The sequence below is a fragment of the Schistocerca serialis genome, chromosome 6 (assembly GCF_023864345.2).
Source record: "Schistocerca serialis cubense isolate TAMUIC-IGC-003099 chromosome 6, iqSchSeri2.2, whole genome shotgun sequence".
In the NCBI taxonomy this organism is placed as follows: Eukaryota; Metazoa; Arthropoda; class Insecta; order Orthoptera; family Acrididae; genus Schistocerca; species Schistocerca serialis.
The window spans coordinates 210,993,513-211,017,110 of NC_064643.1; the positions used below are offsets into that span (position 1 = coordinate 210,993,513).

At 42.4% G+C, this 23,598-nt stretch overlaps 1 protein-coding gene across 4 annotated transcripts in view; it reads right to left on the reverse strand.

Annotated features, from left to right (window-relative positions):
* Nucleotides 1–23,598, reverse strand: part of LOC126483965 (GPI ethanolamine phosphate transferase 2) — a 108,042-nt gene that overhangs the window by 25,030 nt on the left and 59,414 nt on the right. For 3 of the 4 annotated variants that reach the window (XM_050107264.1, XM_050107263.1, XM_050107265.1), the window contains one exon: nt 6,648–6,893. The exons of the other annotated variant lie outside the window; for it this stretch is intronic. In XM_050107264.1, the coding sequence (XP_049963221.1) occupies nt 6,648–6,893 (246 nt within the window). The remainder of the gene's footprint in view (nt 1–6,647; nt 6,894–23,598) is intronic. 4 annotated transcript variants of the gene reach the window in all.

The window sequence follows — 23,598 nt, forward strand, 5'->3', positions numbered from 1 at the left end:
GTATTACAGACATTAACACGGACACTGTTTTAAACACCACAGTCCTTCACTCTGCATGGTCCTACTGGAGGTGGTATACTACTGACTTTTTCCCACTTTTTAACTGTCTTGCCCAGCCAGTTATTGAGGGACCTACAGTTTAATGTGGACTCCAGACTTTGGTGCAATTTGGTAGTTTTCATATTAACAAACGTTGCCAGAGGTCAAAGAATTGATAAATAACACATGAAAATCCTAGTACTGACCAGATATCAAATTCCAAACATTTCAATCAGCACTCTCATGTTTAACCCCTGAGCCACAGAAAAGTTAAGCTAGAGATCAAAAATAACAGATGAGCTTGGCGTCAGCAAGAAGGGTTAATTTAATTCTATGCTGGACATGACTCGGTCATTGCACATGCACATTTTGAGAACCTCCTGAGCAAGAAATATACATGGAAGATGTCACAGAGGCAAAGAAGGTAACAAATTGACTATTCTTGGGAAAAAAAGATTCAAGCATAATGTTAAGGACTTTACAAGTTATCCAAGTATTGACAACTGGTAGCAAGCATAACCAATTAAGAAGGAAGTACCAGTTGACATTCAAATAGTTAAGCAGAAATCAGAACTTTGAAAACTAAGAAAATGAAAGAACCACAAACACAGGTTAAACAATGTTAACTCCAGTACGGAATAACAACAACGTAAGGAAAAGATATATTGCTACTTACCTTAAAAATAACTTGTTAAGTAGCAGAAAAGCACAACTAAAGGTACTTACACATTGTATTTTAGTTGTACCTGTCTGCAACTTAACATGTCATCTTTATAGTAAGCAGCAATCTTCCTTTACCTTACAAATTTAGGTTACTATGAAAGAATGAGAGACAAAAGAAATAATGACTTTTCACAGAGTTTGGTGTGGAGAGCCAATGGAATGGTCTTAAAAGATACGTAAATGCAAGTGAAAAGTGAAAAAAGCCATTCCGGCCTGCACTGCCTGAGCTGGTGGTCATATATGTACAAGGTGTGCTTGCTTGTGAGTAAATGGCATGTGTTTCTCTTTTGCTGATGACAGCTGTGGCTGAAAGCTTTATGAAAGTGTCCTTTAATTGTGCCTGTCTGCAACTTAACATGTCTTTTTTTACAATAAGTAACATGTCTTTTTTACAATAAGCAGCAATCTATCTTTTCCTACATTGCTGAAAAAGTACTAGGACTGAAAATAGCAGAAAAGAGACAGTCATTGATAAACTGATGTGGAACTAGAACTATAAAGGAACAATGAAAATGTCAATTGTTGACTGTTAACAGCTAAAACATAGGGCACATGGACATGAAGTTATCCAGAAATGTAGAAAAATTCTATAAGAATGGATGGAGGAAGAACGTCATGAGATAGATACAAAACAAACAGGGTAACATACATGCTGCACACAGACTAATAACCAGTCACTTTAGAGATGACAGAATAAGTAATCAAATGATTTGAAATGAAAATAGTATTTCAGCAATGGAAACAGAAAATAATGTGATAAGATGGGAAGAAAACTAGGAGAATCTATATAGTTGCCAGGAGAAATTAGGCCAAGTGAAAATAAGGACAGGATGCAAGAAGATGAAAGAGGGAGACGTGACAGCAAATTTCTGAATTTCAAAATCATTTGCATGAACTCAGAAGAAATACTAACAAAATTCCTGTGGACATCAGGCCACGGGGCAGAACAGCAACTATACAAGCCTGCGAATAAAATTTATGGAACTGGAAAAATCCCAAGAGATTTTGTAATGAATAAAGGGAAGTAAAAGCATATAGATGTGTACAGTGTCACATGTATCAAAAATACTCTCAAGAGTTCTTCAGTGGAGGACAGATGGTAAAAATGAAAGTAAGGATAGGATCAGTTTGGTATTACAAGCAGCAATGGCATCCAGGAAGCTCTTTTAGTACTGAGGGTAGTGATAGAGGGCATATTTGAGAAAAACAAGAACACATAAATGGAATTCATAGAATTGGAGAAGGCTTTTGATAAAGAGAAATGGAATAAAATGATTTTAGTTCTTAGATATTGGGCATCTACTACAGAAACAGAAGAGTAACCATTCTCTTTATCAAATCAGACTTAAGTGGTCACCATTTACAAATAGATACAAGATATCAGAATCAAGAAAGTTGTTCAGCAGAGTTGCTCATTGTGACCACTGTAATTCAATTTTTAGATAGAAGAGGCAAATAGGTCAGGAAAGTAAAGGACTATCTTGATGTAGGAGTTATTGCAGTAACGGTACTTTCAAAAGGCCACACATGCAGCAGTGTTATTTCATCAGCAGAGGATGTCTCAGACTGTGTGAGCACGCGTGCGAGGATATCAACAAGAATGTATTAAGTCCTATGTCAACTCATCCCTTTGCAGGATCTGTGTCTCTTTATGTTTGACCAAATGTGTGAACTACTTTCAAAATACTACTGTAAGCAAACCCATGTTATTGCATCCTGACTTGAGTTTTACCACTGTAGAAAGGAACCACATCAATCCTATTGAGCACGGGTGGCTGAGCTCCGTGGGTTAAGTTGCTGTCGTTATTTTGTGTCCGATGTGCACAAAAAGCAGTATGCTGATCAGATGGTGAAAGATGATATCATTCATTTAGCTCCAGATCATGAGGCACGAGAGCATGCCCTCCAGTGTGTAAATCCATTCTTCTCCAAGGTTGTAGCTACTGCACAGTTGTTCAAGGTGTTGCAAGCTGCAGGTAACCAAACTGAGTATTGGTGTGAGGTATCAGAAATCCAACACTCTCCTTCACACCAAGCTTCAGATAGTTCGCAAGGGGAAGATGTGATTGCAGCAGTCCACATATGATCACAGTGTCAAGGTTGCCGGCCTCACTCCCAGCAGCTGCACCAACACAGTAAACAGGCCAGTAAACAGCAACATACAAGTTCCATGCTTCTGTCCTGCCCAAAATACTGGTTTACCTGTCATAATTGCAATAAAAAATGTCACATTGTTTCTGTTTGTAATGCAAAACTTCAGCACAGCAATCCAGATGCAGATATGATGTAAACATTGTATTTTTATTTCCATTGTGCCAAACAAGCTTTTCATTGATGTTATGGTTTCTCATAAAATTCTGCACATGCAAGTGGATACAGGATCTGCAGTAACCTTGTTAAACTCATAAACTTATATGGATTTGGACTACCCTCTGCTTCTTCCTGTGTCACGGAAGTTAGTAAATTACAATGAACAGAGTATTCCTATTCTCAGCCAATTCTGTGCTCAAGTGACCTACAAGTCAGTAGACCGGTCACTTTCATTTTTTGTTGTAGATAACACACATATGGAGAATCTTTTTGAATTAAATGCTTTTAAGTTATTTGGTTTTACCATTTCAGATGAAGTGATTTAGTGTCTGAACAAGTGCCATAAACACAGTTAGATGCATTACATTCCAAGTTTTTTCACTGGTCTCTCATTGATTTGGGAGTGCCAACAATTTTCAGGTGCACATTACTATAAAACCTTTTGCTCGGCCTCATTTCTTCTGGGCCCATCTGCCTCCAGTGGCACTTATGGAACAAGTCAAAGATGATTTAGATCACTTCAAGGAATCCGGCATTATTCGGCCTATTGTGTCAAGTGAAAGGTCTATCCCCTTATTTACAGTACTTCCGCAGTGATTTTAAAGTTTCAGTGAAGGCACAATCTACAGTGGATACATAACCAATAACGCACCTGGGTAAACTCTTTGTAAAGTTATCACATGTCAATATTTTTCAAAAATTGACCTGTTCAATGCCTATTTACTACTCCCTTTAGATACAGAGTCACAACATATGTTAGTTGTCAATACCCCTTTTGGACTGTACCAATATTTGCGGTTGCCTTTTGGAGTCACCAGCATTCCCACTATTTGTCAACGCATTCTGAAACAACTTACAGCATCTGTGCTCGGTTGTGCAAATTATCTGGACGATATTCTAGATTCTGGTGGCTACACTGAGGAAAATTTGCAAAACCTCCATACTCTTTTTTTTTCTGTCCTCCAAGTAGTTAGGTTTAAGTGCAATTTAGAAAAATGTCAATTTTTTCAATCTTCTATTATTTATCGTGGGTTTGAAGTTTGTTGGGAGGGTCTCAAACCCCTACATTGCTGTGTTTCTGCTATTGCATCACTTCCACCCCCTATGTCAGTCAAAGAACTTCAAGTTTTTCTAGGCAAAGTCGCATATTACCATAAATTTTTGTCGGGTCAGCAATAACGTGCAGCCGTTGCACACGTTGCTGCGCAAAGAGACTCAGTTCCACCCTCACGACCATGTTGCAGTTTGTGCACTGCTTAGTGACATACTAACTAGGCCTCCACTTGGTCCTTGCAATGGACTCTTCACAGTACAGGTTGGGGGCAGTGCTGGCTCATAGATACCCCAATGGCTCCAGGTGGCAAACTGCTTATGCCTCAAAAATTAATGACTCCTCCTCAAACTAGGTACTCTCAGATAGAAAAGGAAGTTTTGGCTATTGTATATGTTGTGAAGAAATTCCATGTTTTTCTCTACGGTATCAAATTTCACCTGGTCACTGATCGCAAACCATTGTTTTACTTATCCAGTGCATCTAGGTCATTACCAGATAAAGCGGCACATCACATTCCATGTTGGGCTCTTTTTGTTTTGCGTCACAACTACGAGATTCATTTCCGCCCTACGAATCAACATGCAAATGCCGATGCTTTGACCCACTTGCCGGCCGGTCCGGACTCAAGAGCTGATCAGAACGAATTGCTTTATTTCCACATTGATGTCGCTGCATAGCAGACGGTTGTCACTAGAACATGGATAGCAAAGGCTGTAGCTTTGGATCCTGTTTTTCAGAAGGTTATAACATTTGTATAAGATGGTTGGCCAGATTTGCCACCTTCTCGTGCATCCTACCCCCTCCGTAATTACTACATCTTTCAACATCGATTCTCGGTTGTGGATGGTGTTTTGCTTTATATGCGGATCAAATGGTTCCTCAGGTAGTGATCCCCTCAGTGCATTGCTCGGAGGTCCTCCATTTATTACATGCAGATCATTGGGGTGTATCGTGCACAAAAGCGTTGGCCCGTCAACACATTTTGGTCCGGCTTGGAGGTGGGATTACCTGTCTAGTTGCCTCCTGTTCACAGTGTGCTATGAACCAAGCAGTTCCCTGGGGTGGTTGTCTCCTTAGCCACACCATTGCATACATGGGACAGTATACATGTGGATTCCACTGGCCCCTTTCTCAACACTTACTGGCTGTTGGTCTCTGAGACATATTCTCATTTTTCATATGTCATTTGTTGTTTTTCCACATCCACAACTGCCACTGTCACAGCCTGTATGTTGCCAGTTCTTTATAGAACACTGCCTTAGGTTGGTTTCTCTCCTTGCACCGTTTCACACTGTTCAGCAAGAAGAGTCCAGTGGCACTACTCCATGGTCACTAGCTGCAGACACTGCTACACCTACTGTGTCCTCCATCTAGATATCAACCTGTGCAGCCGCCATGCCTCTACCAGCATGGTGTGGATGTCTAGGTGCACCATTTTGGATGTAGCCCTAAATGGAGTCCAGGTGCTGGGGACAGCATCTGCAACATCTGTACAGAAGCTCAAGGCACCATGATCAGCCCTTCACCTTCATGTGGATGGCCAGGTGTCCCCTGATGTCACACCATTACCTCCATGCCCATTCACATTGGGTGCCATGCCGATTCTCCACTGATGTGTGGGCAAGGGTATCTGACCTCAGTGGCCAACCAGCAATTCCTCAACTGCTTCCAACACCATTGTCAATGACTATATCACCCATTCCTGAGCAACTGCTGAGACCCGTATCATCAGCACTGCAAACACCATCACCAATGCCTATGCCTGAAGTCAACATGGAAACAGTCCCGATGTCACCAGTGTTGCCGTATGGTTTGACACGGGAAGGTGGGTGCAGGATGTGTCCGCATCCAAATCACGTCCGGACAGAGCCCAGCAGACAACAATGACAGCATGGACTTCTAAAGAATCCTTGATCTCCTTAAGAGAGGAGGAATGCAGTGACGCAAGCGCATACTTTCAAAAGGCTGCATGTATGGCTATGTCATCCACAGAGGACACCTGAGACGTACGTGCATGATCGCGTACGTGCGTGTGAGAGAGAGAGAGAGAGAGAGAGAGAGAGAGAGAGAGAGATCACTGTCAGAGCCCACCACGGGCCCCAGTTCATTTAAGGCTAGCTGAGCTATGCTCGGCCTCAGTTCTCTATGTGTATTGCTACATCTCTTGTCTACATGATTGGTTACTGCTGAATGTTACGTTATTACTGTGTTCAAGTTGTTACTGCTTCCATGGAATGAAGTTGTCTTCAGTCTACTGATCGTGCTGTTCTTACACCTAATTACAACAGGTTTTTGTCATACACGGAAAATCAGCATGATATGGTTTGCTAATGACATTGCAGTGGTCACCAAAAGTGAAATGGAATTTTGGAAGTCTTTTAATAAAATGGAATATGTGCTAGCTGATAGCTATAATATGCATTTGTACATGGAATTCATGATTAAAGTAACACAGACAGTAAAGATTCCTCGAAATTAAAAGACAGTTTAGGCATCCATTCTAGTACGTACATGTACTCACCATCAACTTAGATCTATGCTGGAGACACTCTCTTATCATGACTATATTGAATGATGTCAATAACGCAGCAAAAAGTCGCACAAAATATGATTTGGTGCTTGGTGTGCAGAGAAAACTGTCAGGGCTGTGGATGCAGCACGCAGAATTAAGCACAACGACCAAGACACTTAAAACCAATATTCTTGTGGGCACAACTTTAAAGCTCACCAGTCTCGAACATGGAAAAATAAATAGTACGATTGTGCTCTGCAACAAAAGTACAGAAAAAACTGAATTAAAAATAAGTTAAATGTTCAGTGATTTATGTTCTCATTAACTTTAGTGAAAACAAACATGAATGTACAGGTAGCGGCAAAAACATTCTGCCTAATTTAAGGCTCAAATAAAAACAGAGGAACCAAAATAAAGAATCTGTTTTAACATGAATTATATCTACACAGTGGGAATTTCATTTTTTAAACAATGTGTCACTCAAGTGATATCCTCCACTATAAATGCACTGTTGAATGTGATTTCGAAATTTCTGCAGTATTCTAATTAGCATTTCTTGAGGAATAAGAGTGATTTCTTCTTCTTGTATTGCACTTCTTAGGGCTAGCAAAGTCCACAGCCAATATCTGAACACCTCAGTATTAAGATGCCCCCACAGAAAAAAGTCTCAGAGTGTAAGTTCTTGTGATCGTGCTGACCTGGGACTGCTGCCACATGAAGGAATCAAGCAGCTGGGAAACATTTGTCCCAGGAGTTGAGAGAAATCTGAGGTTTGTGAACAGTGGTTCCATCCTCCTGGAACCATACTTGCTCAATCTGCATTGCATTTAATCTCAGTGCAAAACAAGTGTTGATCATGAGACTGTATTGATGAGAGTTTACTGTCCAGTAACACCATCCTCTTCAAAAAGTAAGGAACAATTAATCTGAGTATTCTTATTGGCCACCATACAGTAATACAATCATTATGTAGTGGTTTTCCATAAAGTTCACAAGGTTTTGTCCACTCCAAAACAGGAAATTTTGATGATTAATGCATGCCAATAAGTAAAAATGAGCTTCATCACTGCAAAGGACCACAGCATCTTCAGGCAAGGCACAGTTTGAAAGATGTTTTAAAATGACAACACACAACTGCCACAATCACATACAAATAATTTTAAAACAATGACCATTTTGTATGTACGAAATTGCAAGTCCTGTTGCAAACCATGTCTGCACTTGCTTTAAAGTTTGATATTGACAAGCAAATTATTTTCTGTTCTGGCAACTGCCCCAGAAGAGGGAATCTGGAAGCATTTCCAGAAGCAAACTTGCCAGCATCAATGGAATAACCATTTACCACACGTTTCCACAACGTAAGCACATTCTTCACCCATTCACGGCTTGGTTAGAATTAATTACAGATTACACAAACTGAATGTCACTTCCATGTCCTCAAAGTCCAATTCAATCCTTGTTGTTGTTGTTGTTGTTGTTGTTTCGATATCATTTTTGCAACCTATCACTATGGCAATGTATGTAAGCAAAACTTCCCATTGCACAGATATCATTCACGTTGACACCGTTTCTTCATTTTGATCCATCTGTTATTTTATTTGAAATTTACCACCAGGTGTAGAAATATGAAACCGGAATTTGGTTGCAATAATTACATGTCTGTTGTTTGAAACTGTTCTTTCGAAGCGAACCAGTCTTTGAGCCACTTTCGTACATTTTCATATGAAATGAAGTGTGTTTCAATGAGAGTGTGTCCCAGTGATGCAAATAGATGATAGTTGGACCAAGCCAAGTCTCCAGAATAAGCCGCATGCCCTAGTGTTTCACAACTGAATACCTTGATCGGTTCCCTGACCCGTTTTGCTGTGCACGATGGGGCGTTATCATGGACCAATATGACTTTGTGTTGCCTTTTTCCATATTCCAGTCGTTTTTCACATAATGCTAGATTTAAATGGATCATTTGCTGTTGGTAGCAATCAGTGTTAATGGTTAGATGACACCCTTCTGATCCCAACAAACACAGAACATTGTCTTCTTTCCAAATGGGATTTGGTCTTGCAGTAGATGGTAATGGTTTGCCTGGATTCACTCATAATTTACAACACATAGTATTCTTAAAATATAACCATTTTTCATCACCTGTCACTATTCGAAGGAGAAACAACTTTCTTTTGTATCTGGCAAGGAGCTTTCCACAAGTGGTCTTTCAGTTTGCTTGCTGTCTTTTATTCAGTTCATGTGCAACCCATTTTCCCACTTTCTGCACCTTTCCCTTAGCTTTCAAACAAAGAGAAACAACTTTTTGCATCACAGTCAATTGTCCCGCGAGTTTCTGTTGAGTCTGAGAATCATCTTCATCCAATAAGGCCTGAAATTCATTGTCTTCGAACTTTCTTGGTGGTTTCCCGTGCTCGTCATTTCTCACGCCAAAATCACCACTTTTGAATTTTTTGAACCACTCAAAACACTGTGTTTTCCCAAGAGTATGTTTGCGAAAAGCTTCTATAAGCATTTGATGGGATTTTGCAGCAGTTTTCTTCAAATGATAACAGAAAACCAATGCTGTCTGCAGATAGCAGTTCGTAGGCACAAAACTCGACATGTTTATGGGTCTGAAACAGATACCGATGTATGAAACTTGGGTTACTGTTTGTTGACATTCGTCATCAATCATTACAGGAGGCAGATGGTGCTGTAGACGAGGTCTCACAGACCCTACACTGACGGCTAGCACTATCTATAGGGAAACTCGGGTTTCATACTTCTACACCTGGTAAATTAGGGAGGCCATTTTGCTGAACCCTTAGATTAGCTTCTAGCTTGTACACAAGCGACACTTGTAAGATATTATAAAACTAACCGACATCTTATTCTATAAAATAAATATGTTTATGTGTAAGGCCAAACAAATGGGCAAAGGTAGTATTAAGTTTCGCCCATGACTGAGTACATCAAGAAAACAAAAAATCTTATCAAATTGTAGAGATAAAGGCAATTATTTAGTTGTGGGGCATCGTATGGGGTTCTTACAGCAAACAATTAAGTCCAATGAGAGAACAACAATAAAGAAATAATAAGACACTACTGGATTAATAGAAAGTTGAAATAAACGGAATGACATTTGTTAGAAACACAAACATAAGATTGCAAGTACTTTTTGCAAGATAAACGTTAAACTCTTTGTTTGTGGGCCTATACACTACCCATACCTTCATTAAGTTTATTTTTACTTATATATTTATCTGTGGACAATTGGCTTGTATGGGCAGCATCAAAAGCGTCCATCACTTACAAAGACATACATACACATAAAATCTGCAAATAGTTTAAAACCACAAAAATGTTGTTGTGGTCTTCAGTCCAGAGATTGGTTTGATGCAGCTCTCCAAGCTACTCTATCCTGTGCAAGCTTCTTCCATCTCCCAGTACCTACTGCAACCTACATCCTTCTGAATCTGTTTATGTATTCATCTCTTGGTCTCCCTCTACGATTTTTACCCTCCACGCAGCCATCCAATACTAAATTGGTGATCCCTTGATGCCTCAGAATATGTCCTACCAACCGATCCCTTCTTCTTGTGAAGTTGTGCCACAAATTTCTCTTCTCCCCAATTTTATTCAGTAACTCCTCATTAGTTATGTGATCTGCCCATCTAATCTTCAGCATTCTTCTGTAGCACCACATTTTGAAGGCTTCTATTCTCTTCTTGTCTAAACTATTTATCGTCCACATTTCACTTCCATACATGGCTACACTCCATACAAATACTTTCAGAAACTACTTCCTGACATTAAATCTATACTTGATGTTAACAAATTTCTCTTCTTCAGAAACACTTTCCTTGCCATTGCCAGTCTACATTTTATATCCTCCCTATTTCGACCATTATGAGTTATTTTGCTCCCCAAATAGCAAAACTCATTTATTACTTTAAGCGTCTCATTTCCTAATCTAATTCCTTCAGCATCACCTGACTTAATTCGACTACATTCCATATCCTCATTTTGCTTTTGTTGATGTTCATCTTATATCCTCCTTTCAAGACACTGTCCACTCCGCTCAGATGCTCTTCCAGGTTCTTTGCTGTCTCTGACAGAATTACAATGTCATCAGAAAACCTCAAGGTTTTTATTTCTGCTCTATGGATTGTTTCCTTTACTGCTAGCTCAATATACAGATTGAATAACATTGGGGATAGGCTACAACCCTGTCACACTCCCTTCCCAACCACTGCTTCCCTTTCATGCCCCTCGACTCTTATAACTGCCATCTGGTTTCTGTATAAATTGTAAAGAGACTTTCGCTCCCTGTATTTTACCCCTGCCACCTTTAGAATTTGAAAGAGAGAAGTCTACAAATGCTATAAACGAAGGTTTGCCTTTCCTTAATCTATTTTCTAAGATAAGTCGTGGGGTCAGTATTCCCTCACGTGTTCCAACATTTCTACGGAATCCAAACTGATCTTCCCCGAGGTTGGCTTCTACCAGTTTTTCCATTCATCTGTAAAGAATTTATGTTAGTATTTTGTAGCCGTGACTTATTAAACTGATAGTTCAGCAATTTTCATTTCTGTCAACACCTGCTTTCTTTAGGATTGGAATTATTATATTCTTCTTGAAGTCTGAGGGTATTTCTCCTGTCTCATACGTCTTGCTCACCAGATGGGAGAGTTTTGTCTGGGCTGGCTCTCCCAAGGCTATCAGTAGTTCTAATGGAATGTTGTCTACTCCCGGGGCCTTGTTTCGACTTGACCACAAAAATACATAAAAATAATTTTAGCCTTTTTGTATAGTTTATGCCACTAATCTATTGTACAGTAGTTCAGGATCACAATAGTTAATTGTCTCTGAACATTTGTCTAAAAACAGCATGTCATTTGAATTAATCCTCAGTGATACAATATGTCCAAGATAAAATAACATGCAATTTTGCCTACTTCCCATTTCATACTCCAGTATTCCTGCAAAAAGTAATGTTCATATGTTGATAACAAAATGGCATTCCAGTGAGGATGTCTCTAATTCTAAGCATAGTCAAATGTTTTCAGTTCAAAATCTAGAACCAGTTGCAAACCCTTTGCACAAAATTACTGCTAGCCTGAGGAAAAGGCCTGTGAGGGGTATTTTGCAACAGACCAATGTCAAACATACATCTTGCCATTATGTACTTCAGTCCTTACACCTGTAATGTTTGTGTTCCCTGTGTTTAGAAATTACTTATACCAGATAAAGAAAAGAGGATTGTGTATTGTGAGAGATTGCTTAAAAAGCTTGTGAGCGACAAACTTGAACTGTCACTTTATTTTATGATTGACAAAGTTTGGTTTCACCTTTCCAATCATCTGAATAGCTAGACTAATTGCTATTTGCCCACCAAAAACATTCTCATTGTGGTCAAAAATTCCTATCCAAGATTAAAAGATTGGAATCTGGCACATGGTTTCTGGTAATCGAATTATCATATTGAGGTTCTCTGGAAGTGCAACCAAAACAGATGTTTACCACCCAATTTTTTAGAACTTCTACTCTCAGTTAAAGGAAAATGAAATTAAATACTGTTTCTTCAAGCTATATGAAGTTACGTACAACATGCCTCATCTAAGTTGTCCAATATTCATGAACACTGTGCAGTAAAGTGCCGTACATACACACTATTTTAATTTACACAATACAGTAAACACATATTAGAAAATTTGGCAAGAAAACATTAGATTTAAACAATTATAACAATTTAAAAAAAGCTGCCAAACTTACTAAAATACAGCGGACATTTCATCCCTACTTTTTATATGACAAAAACTCATTTTTTTTGGTGAAAGAAGACAGTCTGTTCCCAGAATGAGATTTTCACTCTGCAGCGGAGTGTGCACTGATATAATACTTCCTGGCAGATTAAAACTGTGTGCCCGACCGAGACTCAAACTCGGGACCTTTGCCTTTCGCGGGCAAGTGCTCTACCATCTAAGCTACCAAAGCACGACTCACGCCCGGTCCTCACAGCAATACTTCTGCCAGTATCTCGGCTCCTACCTTCCAAACTTTACAGAAGCTCTCCTGTGAACCTTGCAGAACTAGCACTCCTGAAAGAAAGGATACTGCGGAGACATGGCTTAGCCACAGCCTGGGGGATGTTTCCAGAATGAGATTTTCACTCTGCAGCGGAGCGTGCGCTGATATGAAACTTCCTGGCAGATTAAAAGAGCAAGGTTCGCAGGAGAGCTTCTGTAAAGTTTGGAAGGTAGGAGACGAGATACTGGCAGAAGTAAAGCTGTGAGGACAGGGCATGAGTCATGCTTCAGTAGCTCAGATGGTAGAGCACTTGCCCGCGAAAGGCAAAGGTCCCGAGTTCGAGTCTCGGTCGTGCACACAGTTTTAATCTGCCAGGTGTCCTGGTCTCGAGTCACAGCAGCAACTAAATCAGCGTCAGTAAGGTTCTCCACACATGTCCCATCCATTCCTCTACGTCCCCTTCACTAGCTTCTTCACATCCAGGAATTGTCTGTATCATTTGTAGTAGATTTTCCTCTTCATTTTCAACTAGGTTGTCCTGAAATTCAAGAGATGTCCACAATTTTCTCCATGATTTTCTCAGAGTATTTTCTGAAATATTCTACCATGCCTCAGTGGCCCAATAAACAACATCCTTCAATTGGTCTTTTTTATTCTGTCCACTAAAGGAATGCTATCATCTTAGATCAGCATTCTTAAAAATTGTTTTGCGTAAAACAGTTTTAACGTTTGCAGTACGCCCTGGTCCATCAGCTGTAGAAGTGGTGTAACATTCAGAGGCAAAAACTTCAACACAATTCCTCCATCACATAATTCCTCAGTGCTGGGGTGATATGGCGCATTATCAATCAAAAAGATTGCACAGGTAGACAAATGATTTTCCTTAGAAAACCGTCTAACAGTGGGAATAAATTGGCCATGAAACCATTCTTTGAACAGCTTACCATCCGTCCATGCTTCTTTCTGGTTGCGATAACACATGGGCAGAGACTTCATGTTGCAGTTTTTAAAAGCTCTGGGCCTAGCAGATTTGCCACTCAGCATTAAAGGCAGCTTCTGAGTACCAGCAGCGTTGCTGCACGCTAATAAAGTCACATGACCTTTGCACATTTTAAAACCAGGAGCATGGTCGTCTGCTTTTCATGCCAGGTTTTTTGTTGGCAATGCTCTAAAATTAAAGCCAGCCTCATCATCATTACAAATTTGTTGGGGAGAGTACTTTCCCTCTCTTATCATTTTTTCAAACTCACCCAAGTATTCCTTCGCTGCATCACAGTCAGAAGGAAGTTTCCCTCCAACAACTGTTAGCCGATGGTTTACATGAGGGTTTTTGAATCTGTCCAACCAACCCGTACTTGGACTAGAAGACTCATCACCATTCATTAACTTGTTCAGGTAAATAGTATTCTCCTGAGCCAGTGCTCCACTCAAAGGAGTTCCCCTTTCTCTTTCCTGTGTAAACCAAAGGAAAAGAGCTTCATCCACTTTATTGTACTGGGACTGTTTCAAAGTCTGTTGAATTTTGAGTGTTTTTCCCAAAGACGTTGCACAGGACTGTTCAAGCTTCACACGGTTCTTCTTCCAATCACAAATGGTTTCTTTACCAACATCCAGTTCTGTTGCCAGTTTAAATACATTCTCACCATTGTCTATCTGCTTCAAAGCATTCAGTTTTTCTTTGAGAGTTAACACTGTATATTTCGGTTTACTCATGATGAAAATACGTACACCACTACACCTGAACAGAATACAGCTGTTACACGTGCCAGCGATCGATAACTAACATAACCAAGCGCTTTGGGAGTCAACTGGCAGTGCACTGACCTCAGACACTACAAAGGTCTCAACAATGCACAACAACAGGGGCAAGGAGTGAGAGTGAGCCATTGTTCCCACACTTGTTCCCATTTCTTACCATGGTGTACCTACGTATCTGCTTGGTATATTTCATTCTAGAAACTCGTCACCATAATTCCAGCTAATCCAAACAAATCGGTAATCTGACCAAGGTCCGATCCCAATTAGTTCAGATTAACGGGACTCTACTGCATATGATAACAACACTAAAACAGTAGACTGACTGTAGAAAAACATACACCAGACTACTGGGACAACTGAATGAGTTTAAATGTGATTTCACAAGCACAAAAAATGTCTAGAGGAACAGAATGACCATTTTCGACCTATGTCGTGATTTTTAATTGGTACAATTTTTTATCTTTTCTGATGTTAAATAAAATGGTCCATTTATATGATTGGACGTGTGTATTATTGATGTGGGGCCACTTTTTTCTTCGATACACTGTATAATTCTCAATCAAACATTGAGCAGGTGTGCCATTTTTTTGTAACACAAGCAGGCACACGGTGCACTTCGCACAAATGAAAAGAATAGCTATATTTGTGTTACCAACATTAATGAGCAAAATCATAGTTTAATTAATGAATGGTAAAATAAACTTACATTATATGAGCTGAATCATTGTTTACTTGGACAATAATAAAGTAAACCACATACAAGTGTTACACCGCAGAAACGACATACTTTAAGATTAAACAGCTAAACTGCATCAGATTGCAGCCAACTTTTTATCTTGTATACAACTGCCTCATTAAGGGATTGTGCCGCTAGCTTGCAATCTGGATCATTTTCTTGTACAGATTGTATATTTTTCAGCACCTAGCTTTTTGTTTATTTTACAGGGATTGGAACTTTAATAGTGGCAACTATTTATTTACAGCTCATAAAAAATAAATGTCTGTTTGTAAGTTGTACTGACATTCAAAGTAGTCACCAGCATTGAGTATAACCCGTTGCCAGTGATGTGGAAGTCGTAGGATACTATTAGCAGTGCCAGTTGTGTTGACAGTTCGAGCGATGTGGTCTACTGACTGACGAATTTGTAGTAGTTCTGAAGCGAATGCCATGAAGTGTTTCCTTCACTTTCGAAATCGAGTTGAATTCACGAGGGCTTAAGTCAGGGGAGTGCAGTAGGTGGTACAGCACCTAGGAGCTCCATCATTCAAACAAATCAGTAACAGCTTGCTCTCAACATGCTTGAGCATTGTCCTGCAAAATGATAGTCAGGTCCTGCAGAAAGTGTCATCATTTCTGTCTCTAAGCTGGCCGTAGGTTGTGTTCCAAAAATGAACAGCATAGAGACAGAAGTGATGACACTTTCTGCAGGACCTGACCATCATTTTGCAGGACAACTTTCAAGCACGTACTGTGCAAGCTGATACTGATTTGTTTGACTGATGGAGCTGCTAAGTGCTATACCACCTACTGCACTCCCCTGACTTAAGATCTCGTGAGTCCAACTCAATTTCTAAACCGAAGGAAATACTTCACGGCATTCACTTCAGTAATGCTACAAATTTGTCAGGCAATAGACCACGCTGCTCAAAATGTATCCTACAACTTCCACACTGCTGGCAACAGGTTATACACAATGCTGGTGACTACTTTGAAGGTCTGTAAAACTTTGAAACACATATCTATTTTGTATGAGCTGTAAATGAGTAGTTGCCACTATGAAAGTTCCAACCTTCGTATATTACTGCTGCTTCCTTGGCTGTGTGACAGCACAACCTGCCACTGTGTTAGCTGAAGCAATAATGAAGGTATAGTATGGGCTTTCAACTGTAATGCAACAATGGAACAGTACAGGACAATATTATTTGTGGTTAGCGCACTTTATACATAGACACAACCACTTGAGGGTTACTAGGTTTTTGTGGCTTCCCTGAAGACAGGAGATCCAATTTTGTTTTTGAAGTCTACTGTATAATTTTATTCCATTATAAACAATATTAATAAGTTTTTTATTTGGTTTTTTTCTATTTGTATTTTCTCATGTATGCTGAATATAATACTGCTGGTTTGATAACAGTATTGGAAAGGCTATAAGGGAAAGAATACAAGCAGGAAACAGAGCTTACTTTGCAAATATGAAACTTTTCAAAAATAGCCTTGTTACAAGAAAAACTAAACTGCTAATATATGATTCACTATTCTGTCAATGTCCAATGTTAATGACCCTATACGGGTCAGAGGTATGGACGTTGACAGAACACAATAAAAATGCACTAAGAACCTTGAGCAGAAAATACTATGCACAATCTATGGGCCAATAAGGGAGGAAGAAGGCTGAAGAATACACTACAATGCCAAATTACAAGAGTTAATACAAGGCAGGGACATAGTAAAATTTGTGAAATCACACCATGCTGAAATCTTGTCTAAATCATTGTTCACTCCATTTTGATCTTCTGATGACTTACTAAATGGTAAACCACAGCATCATCTATAAGCAGTCTAAGATGGCTACTCAAATAATTTATCGTTATGCAGATTAAGAACAGCAAAAGGTATGTAACACCTCCTTGGTGAACCCAGACATCACTTAAGTTTCACTTGATTTCCCGTCGATCACTACAAACAAGTGACATCCCCGACAAGAAATCATGAATCAGGTCATACAACTAAGAGGATACTGCATAGGCATGCAATTTAATTAAAAGTTGCTTGTGAGGAAAATTTTCAAAAGCCTTCTGGAAATCTAAAAATATAAAATCAACTTGATATCTCTGGTTGATGGCACTCATTACATGCTAGAACCTAACTGGTATATAATTTGGACCAGGTGACCTGCCTTTAAGGGACTTAAATTGCTTCTATATATTCACTGCTTTGGTACACCAAGGGTCTCTACTTCCCAATTACTCAGCATGGCAACTGTTCTTGATTTCAGTTCTCAAATACTCACTGCATCTTCTCTGGTGAAGGAATTTCATAAAACTATATTTAGTGACTTCCCTTTAGATGTGCAATCACTGTTAACATTACCACTACTGCCATGCAGTAAAAGTATTGTGTCTTGCCACTGGTTTACTTTACATTAAGCCAGAATCTCTTTGGATTTTTTGTCAGATATCGAGACATTGTTGCAGAAACTACTAAAACTGTCTTGTATTGAAGTCTATACTATGTTTCAAACACCTGAAAGCCATTGCCAGTCTTTGAGCTCTGGCATTCTTTTAAATTTCACTCAATGGAAAATCCAGGATGGAATGTAACAATATTATGAGAAGGAAACTTGCTGCTCAACATATAGTGGAGATGCTGTCACAGATAGGCACAACAAAAAGTTTTCCACACTTAAAGCTTTCGGCCTATGCCCTTTATAAACAACACACACACACACACACACACACACACACACACACACACACACAAAACTCACACACATGGCAACTGAAACCACACTGTGAGCAGCAGTGCCAGTGCATGATGGGAGTGGTGACTGGGTTGGGGAAAGGAGGAGGATGGGGCAGGGAGGGGGAGGGATCGTATGGTGGGGATGGCGGACAGTGTGGTTTCAGTTGCCAGAGACTGCAGATGTGTGTGTGAGTTACGTTTGCGTGAGTGTGTGTGTGTGTGCGCATACGTATGTCTATTGTCGACAAAGGCCATTGGCTGAAAGCTTTCAAGTGTGAAAATCTTTTTGCTGTGCCTATCTGTGACTCAGCATCTCCATTATATGCTGAGTAGCAACTTTCCTTCTCATAATATTCTTTTAAACTTGGCATGCTTTTTTCACTGCTTGTGCAACAGTGTCCTGACGTGTTTTGTTATCATGGGGGATTGTTCCATGTTGTGTTAAGCCTCTCAAATGCCATCAATACTACTTATTTGAATTTAAGCCATGATTGGTTGATACATGGTTAGTAAGGAATAAATGAAGACTGCCTCTTAGGAAGACATCAAACGGATTCTTATGTGCTTTTTTAAATACATATCTTTTGCACATTACTTTTGGAGGATTTGAATGTTATGCTATTCAACCTTGCTACAACAACCTTATAGTCGCTACATCCCGTATCTGTCATGACACACTCTTATTATCACAGGATTATTTGTCAATAAAAGGTTTAGTACGTTATTGCAGCCATTTACACTTCATACGAACTCCTGCAGTTATCGCTTAAAATAATTTTCAGTGAAAGCATTTAGCACAATATCAGATTTTACATACGCCTACCACCAATTTTAAAAATGTATTTTAGTCAACATATTGAGGGTGAATTTAAGTCAGAACCATCAACAACTGTATGAGTAGAGTACCTATTTGAAACGAAATTCAGATTTGCCTTGAATGTCTCAGAATCTATGTCATCTGAGCTAAACAGTTGTTTAAAGGAACCAGTTACTTCTTTGTTTATTTAACTATTTCAATCTCATAACCACAGAGAATTTCTGGAAGGTCAAACAAACATCACAAACATTTGTTAGGAATGGCCCTACTGAATGTGGTAGGCCTTTGCTTTTCTCCAGCCTTTGAACTGACTCACCTAGTCAGTTGTATGGAGACCTACAGTGTAATGCAGTCCAAAACCATGGTGCAGCTAGGTTGGTTGGTTGGTTGGATGGTTTGTGGGATTAAAGGGACCAGACTGCGACGGTCATCGGTCCCTTTTTCAAAAAAAAAAAAAAAAAAAAAAAACCACCCAAAGAGAATAAAAGCGAGCAACAGGAAAGATGTCAGATGACACAGGACAAGAAATACTCCGACAGAGATCAGACAAAACAAATTAAAATCACACAGAGTGTGACGGTGGTTGGCCGACCATAGAAACAAAAAAGGAAAAGCCAACCACCGGGAAGCACATTAAAAACGCAGACTAAAATCGTAGGCCAAAGGCCAGAATCAACACAAAAGGACGTAACAAACACTCAGATGAGATGATAAAAACTCCCTGCCCGAATAAAACGTAAAACTAAGCCAGCCATAGCAGGGTCATCAGATAAAAGGCCAGGAAGCGTATCAGGCAGTGCAAAGGTCTGCCTGAGCACAGCTAAAAGCGGACACTCCAATAAAATGAGGACCACAGATAAAACGGAGCGCAGCAACACAGAGGTGGGTCCTCACTGCTCAATAAGTGGCCGTGCGTCAGCTGAGTGTGCCCAATGCGCAGTCGGCAGAGGACGACAGACTCCTTGCGAGAGACGCGCAAGGAGGAGTGCCACACAGTCGTTGTCTCCTTGACGGCACAAAGTTTGTTATGGGTGGCCAGACCGTGCCATTCAGCGTCCCAAAGCGAGGAAATGTGTCGGTGGAGGACTGCCCTCAAATCAGTCTCCAGGAGGCCAATGTCCAGAGATGGTGTACTGGTGGCCTCTTTCGCCAGGCGGTCAACATTTTCATTTCCGGGTATCCCAATATGGCTCGGGGTCCAAACAAAGACCACAGAGCGGCCGCAACGCGCAAGAGTATGCAGGGACTCCTGGATAGCCATCACCAGACGAGAACGAGGAAAACACTGGTCGAGAGCTCGTAAACCGCTCAGGGAATCGCTACAGATCACGAAGGACTCACCTGAGCAGGAGCGGATATACTCTAGGGTACGAAAGATGGCGACCAGCTCAGCAGTGTAAATGCTGCAGCCATCCAGCAATGAACATTGTTCGGAATGGTCCCCTAGAGTAAGCGCATAACCGACACGACCAGCAACCATCGAGCCGTCAGTGTACGCAATGCCAGAGCCATGATACATTGCAAGGAGGGAAAGAAAGCAGCGGCAGAAGGTCTCCGGAGGGACTGAGTCCTTCGGGCCCTGTGCCAATTCCAGTTGAAGGCGAGGGCGAGGCACACACCATGGGGGTGTACGCAGAGGTACCCGGAAAGGAGGCGAAAGAGGTAAAGCCCCAAGCCCGGAGAGAAGCTCTTGGACGCGGACCGCGATCATACAACCTGACCGGGGCCGACGTTCTGGCAGATGGACGACTGACCGCGGGAACAGGAGACGACAGTTTGGATGCCCGGGAAAGCTAAAAACATGGGCAGCATAAGCGGCCAATAAATTTTGGCGCCTGAACCGCAATGGAGGGACACCTGCCTCCGCAAGTAAGCTGTCCACTGGGCTGGTCCAGAAAGCACCAGTGGCAAGGCGTATGCCGCTGTGTAGGATTGGGTCCATTACCCGCAGCGCAGATGGGGATGCTGAGCCATAAGCCAGGCTCCCATAATCCAGACGAGACTGGATTAACGCCTGGTAGAGCCGTAACAGGGTAGATCGGTCGGCGCCCCAGCGGGTGTGGCTTAAGCATCTCAGAGCATTTAGATGCCGCCAACACGCCTGTTTAAGCTGCCGAATATGAGGCAGCCAAGTCAGCCGGGCATCAAAAACTACACCCAAAAACCTGTGGGTCTCCACCACAGCAAGGAGTTCATAGGCAAGATAAAACCGCAGCTCAGGATGGACTGTTCGGCGCCGGCAGAAATGCATAATGCGGGTCTTGGCAGCCGAAAACTGAAAACCATGCGCTACAGCCCAAGACTGCGCCTTGTGGATAGCGCCCTGTAGCTGACGTTCAACAGCTGCAATGCCAGTAGAGCTGTAGTAAAGGCAGAAGTCGTCAGCATACAGGGAAGCGGTGACAGAATTTCCCACCGCTGCAGCGAGCCCGTTTATTGCGATTAAGAACAGGCAGACACTGAGGACATATCCCTGTGGTACCCCGTTCTCCTGGACTCGGGAGGAATTATGAGAGGCCGCGACTTGCACGTGGAAGGTACGATACGACAGAAAATTTCGGATAAAGATCGGCAGAGGGCCCCGAAGACCCCATCCATGAAGCGTAGAAAGTATGTGATGACGCCATGTCGTATCGTACGCCTTCCGCATGTCGAAAAAGACAGCGACCAGGTGCTGACGGCGGGCAAAGGCAGTACGGATGGCCGACTCCAGACTCACCAGATTGTCGGTGGTGGAGCGGCCTTTACAGAACCCACCCTGAGACGGAGCCAGAAGGCCCCGAGACTCCAGTACCCAATTCAAGCGCCGGCTCACCATCCGTTCGAGAAACTTGCAAAGAACATTGGTGAGGCTAATGGGGCGGTAGCTGTCGACCTCCAAAGGGCTCTTGGCTGGTTTCAAAATGGGGATGACAATGCTTTCCCGCCATTGCGACAGAAACTCACCCTCGACCCAGAGACGGTTGTAAAGGTCGAGGAGGCGTCGCTTGCAGTCCACTGAAAGGTGTTTCAGCGTCTGACAGTGGATGCGATCTGGCCCAGGAGCGGTATCAGGGCAAGCGGCAAGGGCGCTGTGAAATTCCCACTCACTGAATGGAGCATTGTAGGATTCAGAATGGTGGGTGCGAAATGAAAGGCTCCGACATTCCATCCACCCTTTAATGGAGCGGAAGGTCAGTGGGTAATTGAAAGAGGCGGAACTAAGAGCAAAATGCTCTGCCAAGCTGTTGGCAATTTCGTCGGGGTCTGTACAGACTGCTCCATTCAGTGAGAGCCCAGACCTGCGATGGAGAGACATGGAGGCCAATGGTGGACACATACCGCTTCCAGCACTCCTGCTTGCTTTGGCGGATAAGGCGGCGGGCCCGCGCACGCAGCCGTTTGAAGGTGATGAGGTGTTCAATGCAGGGATGTCACTTGTGACGCTGGAGCACCTGCCAGCGATCTTTAATCGCTGCAGCGATTTCAGGCAACCACCAAGGCACAGTACGCCGCCGAAGGAACCCAGAAGAATGGGGAATGGCAGATTCGGCGGCAGTAACGATACCGGTGGTGACCGATTGAACCACCGCATCAATGTCATCACCAGAGAGAGGCTCAATAGCGGCAGTGGAGGAAAACAAGTCCCAGTCAGCCTTATTCATAGCCCACCTGCAAGGGCGCAGGGAAGACTGACGCTGTGGTAGTGACAGAAAGATCGGAAAATGGTCACTACCACACAGGTCGTCATGCACTCTCCATTGGACAGACGGTAAGAGGCTAGGGCTGCAGATCGAAAGGTCGATGGCGGGGTACGTGCCATGCGCCACGGTAAAGTGTGTGGAGGAACCATCATTTAACAGTGAAAGATCGAGCTGTGCTAATAAATGCTCAATGGTGGCGTCTCGAGCTGTGCTAATAAATGCTCAATGGTGGCGTCTCGACCTGTCGCCACTGACCCACCCCACAGAGGGTTATGGGCGTTGAAGTCGCCCAGTAACAAAAAAGGTGGCAGCAATTGGGCTATCAGAGCAGCCAGGACATGCTGCGCGACAGCACCATCCGGTGGAAGGTAAAGACTGCAGACGGTAACAGCCTGTGGCGTCCACACCCGAACAGCGACAGCCTCTAAAGCTGTTTGTAGAGGTACAGACTCGCTGTGAAGAGAGTTAAGGACATACATGCAGACGCCACCAGACACCCTTTCATAAGCTGCCCGGTTCTTATAATAACCCCGATAGCCACGGAGGGTGGGGGTTCGCATTGCTGGAAACCAAGTTTCCTGAATAGCAATGCAAAAGAAAGGGTGAAGCCTGATAAGTTGTCGGAGCTCAGCTAGATGGTGGAAGAAACCGCTGCAGTTCCACTGGAGGATGGTATTGTCCATGTCTGAGAGAGGCGTGACGGGACTTGGAAGGCAGATTACGCCGCTGGGTCACCTGCTGCCTCCAATTGAGCACCAGTGCTAGCGCTATCCATGGCGTCTGAGGGACCGGCGAGATCGAGGTCCTCAGCGGACGCCAGAATCTCCACCTCGTCCTCAGATGCAGAGCTGGAAGGTTGCGGTGGGGTGGCTGCCACCGCGAGTTCCTTGGGCTTAGAGCTCTTCTTGGATTTCTCACGCTGCTCCTTGGGTTTAACTGGCTGGGAGGGCTTCACCGATTCAGTCTCCGGGACTGAGGAGGATCGTGAAGCCCTACGACCAGCGGATTGTGGGCACTTACGCAACTGTCGGTCGTCACCCTTCCCGCTGGTGGAAACCTGGGAAGGGAGGGACCCAAGGGACCCCTTGCGAGCGTGAGTAGCCGAAGAAGTTGGACACTTCTCCGGCTTAGAAGTGGGGACGGACGTCCCCGATGGGTGGGATGGTGTTGCTCCTGAGGTAGGTGGCGCAGGAGCAACCCGGTGGGTAGAGCCCCCCACTGGCAAGG